Source organism: Lupinus angustifolius, chromosome LG04, assembly GCF_001865875.1.
Source record: "Lupinus angustifolius cultivar Tanjil chromosome LG04, LupAngTanjil_v1.0, whole genome shotgun sequence".
Classification (NCBI taxonomy): domain Eukaryota; kingdom Viridiplantae; phylum Streptophyta; class Magnoliopsida; order Fabales; family Fabaceae; genus Lupinus; species Lupinus angustifolius.
Window position 1 is genome coordinate 6,587,665 of NC_032012.1, and position 893 is coordinate 6,588,557.

General features: G+C 39.3%; 1 protein-coding gene across 1 annotated transcript in view; it reads right to left on the minus strand.

Moving 5' to 3' along the window:
* The window catches only part of LOC109344584, a 1,949-nt gene that overhangs the window by 185 nt on the left and 871 nt on the right, over window positions 1–893 (minus strand). The window contains exon 2 of the mRNA XM_019583347.1: window positions 115–750. Coding sequence (XP_019438892.1) covers window positions 115–750 — 636 coding nt within the window. The remainder of the gene's footprint in view (window positions 1–114; window positions 751–893) is intronic.

Below are 893 nucleotides of genomic sequence, written 5' to 3' on the forward strand. Positions count from 1 at the left end.
ATCCCCTGACCAGATGAAATTCCTTATGCTAGAGTCAAGAATTTTGAGCAATTGAGCAGGCCAAGCATAAATGTGGAATGAGTACAGCATCATGCTTTGTATGACAGATCTAACCAATTCCACCCTTCCCATTATAGATAGCAAAGACCCTTTCCAAGCAGCAAGCTTGTTGATAATCCTATCAGCCAAAGGTTGCAGATGAATCCTTCTAGGCTTGCCTATAAACAGGGGAACTCCCAGGTAGTTGACAGGGAGGCTACCTCTAGTGAAACCCAACCAGTCCTTAAGATTGTTGATCTTTCTTGCAGAGGCATTTTGAGTGTAGAACTTGCATTTATTCAAGTTCATACATTGTCCAGAAACTTGAGCATAATCATGGAACAAGGAATTAAGAGCAAGAATTTCCTTTTTGACTCCTCTGCAAAATATGAAAACATCATCAGCATAAAGGACATGAGAGGTTGTGCATAGATTTCTTGGACCCTTTATGGAAGAAATCTTGTTCTCATCACAGAGCTTAGAGATTCCTCTGCTTAAAACTTCTTCAGCAAGGCAAAACAGAATAGGAGAAAGTGGATCACCTTGCCTTACACCCCTGCTACAACTAAAGTAACCATAACTCTTACCATTGACTACTACAGAGAGCTTAGCAGAATGCATTATAGTTTTGATCCAGGAGATGAACTTTCCACCAAAACCAAAAGCAGAGAGAGTATCAACCAAAAATTTCCAGTCTAGAGTATCAAAAGCCTTTGTTATGTCCAATTTTAGAGCCAAATTCCCCCCAAAAGTTTTGTGGTCAAGGAGATTTATTGCTTCAGAAGCACAACATATGCAGTCTTGAATGGATCTATCTTTAATAAATCCTCTTTGATTAGGAGAAACTATTCTAG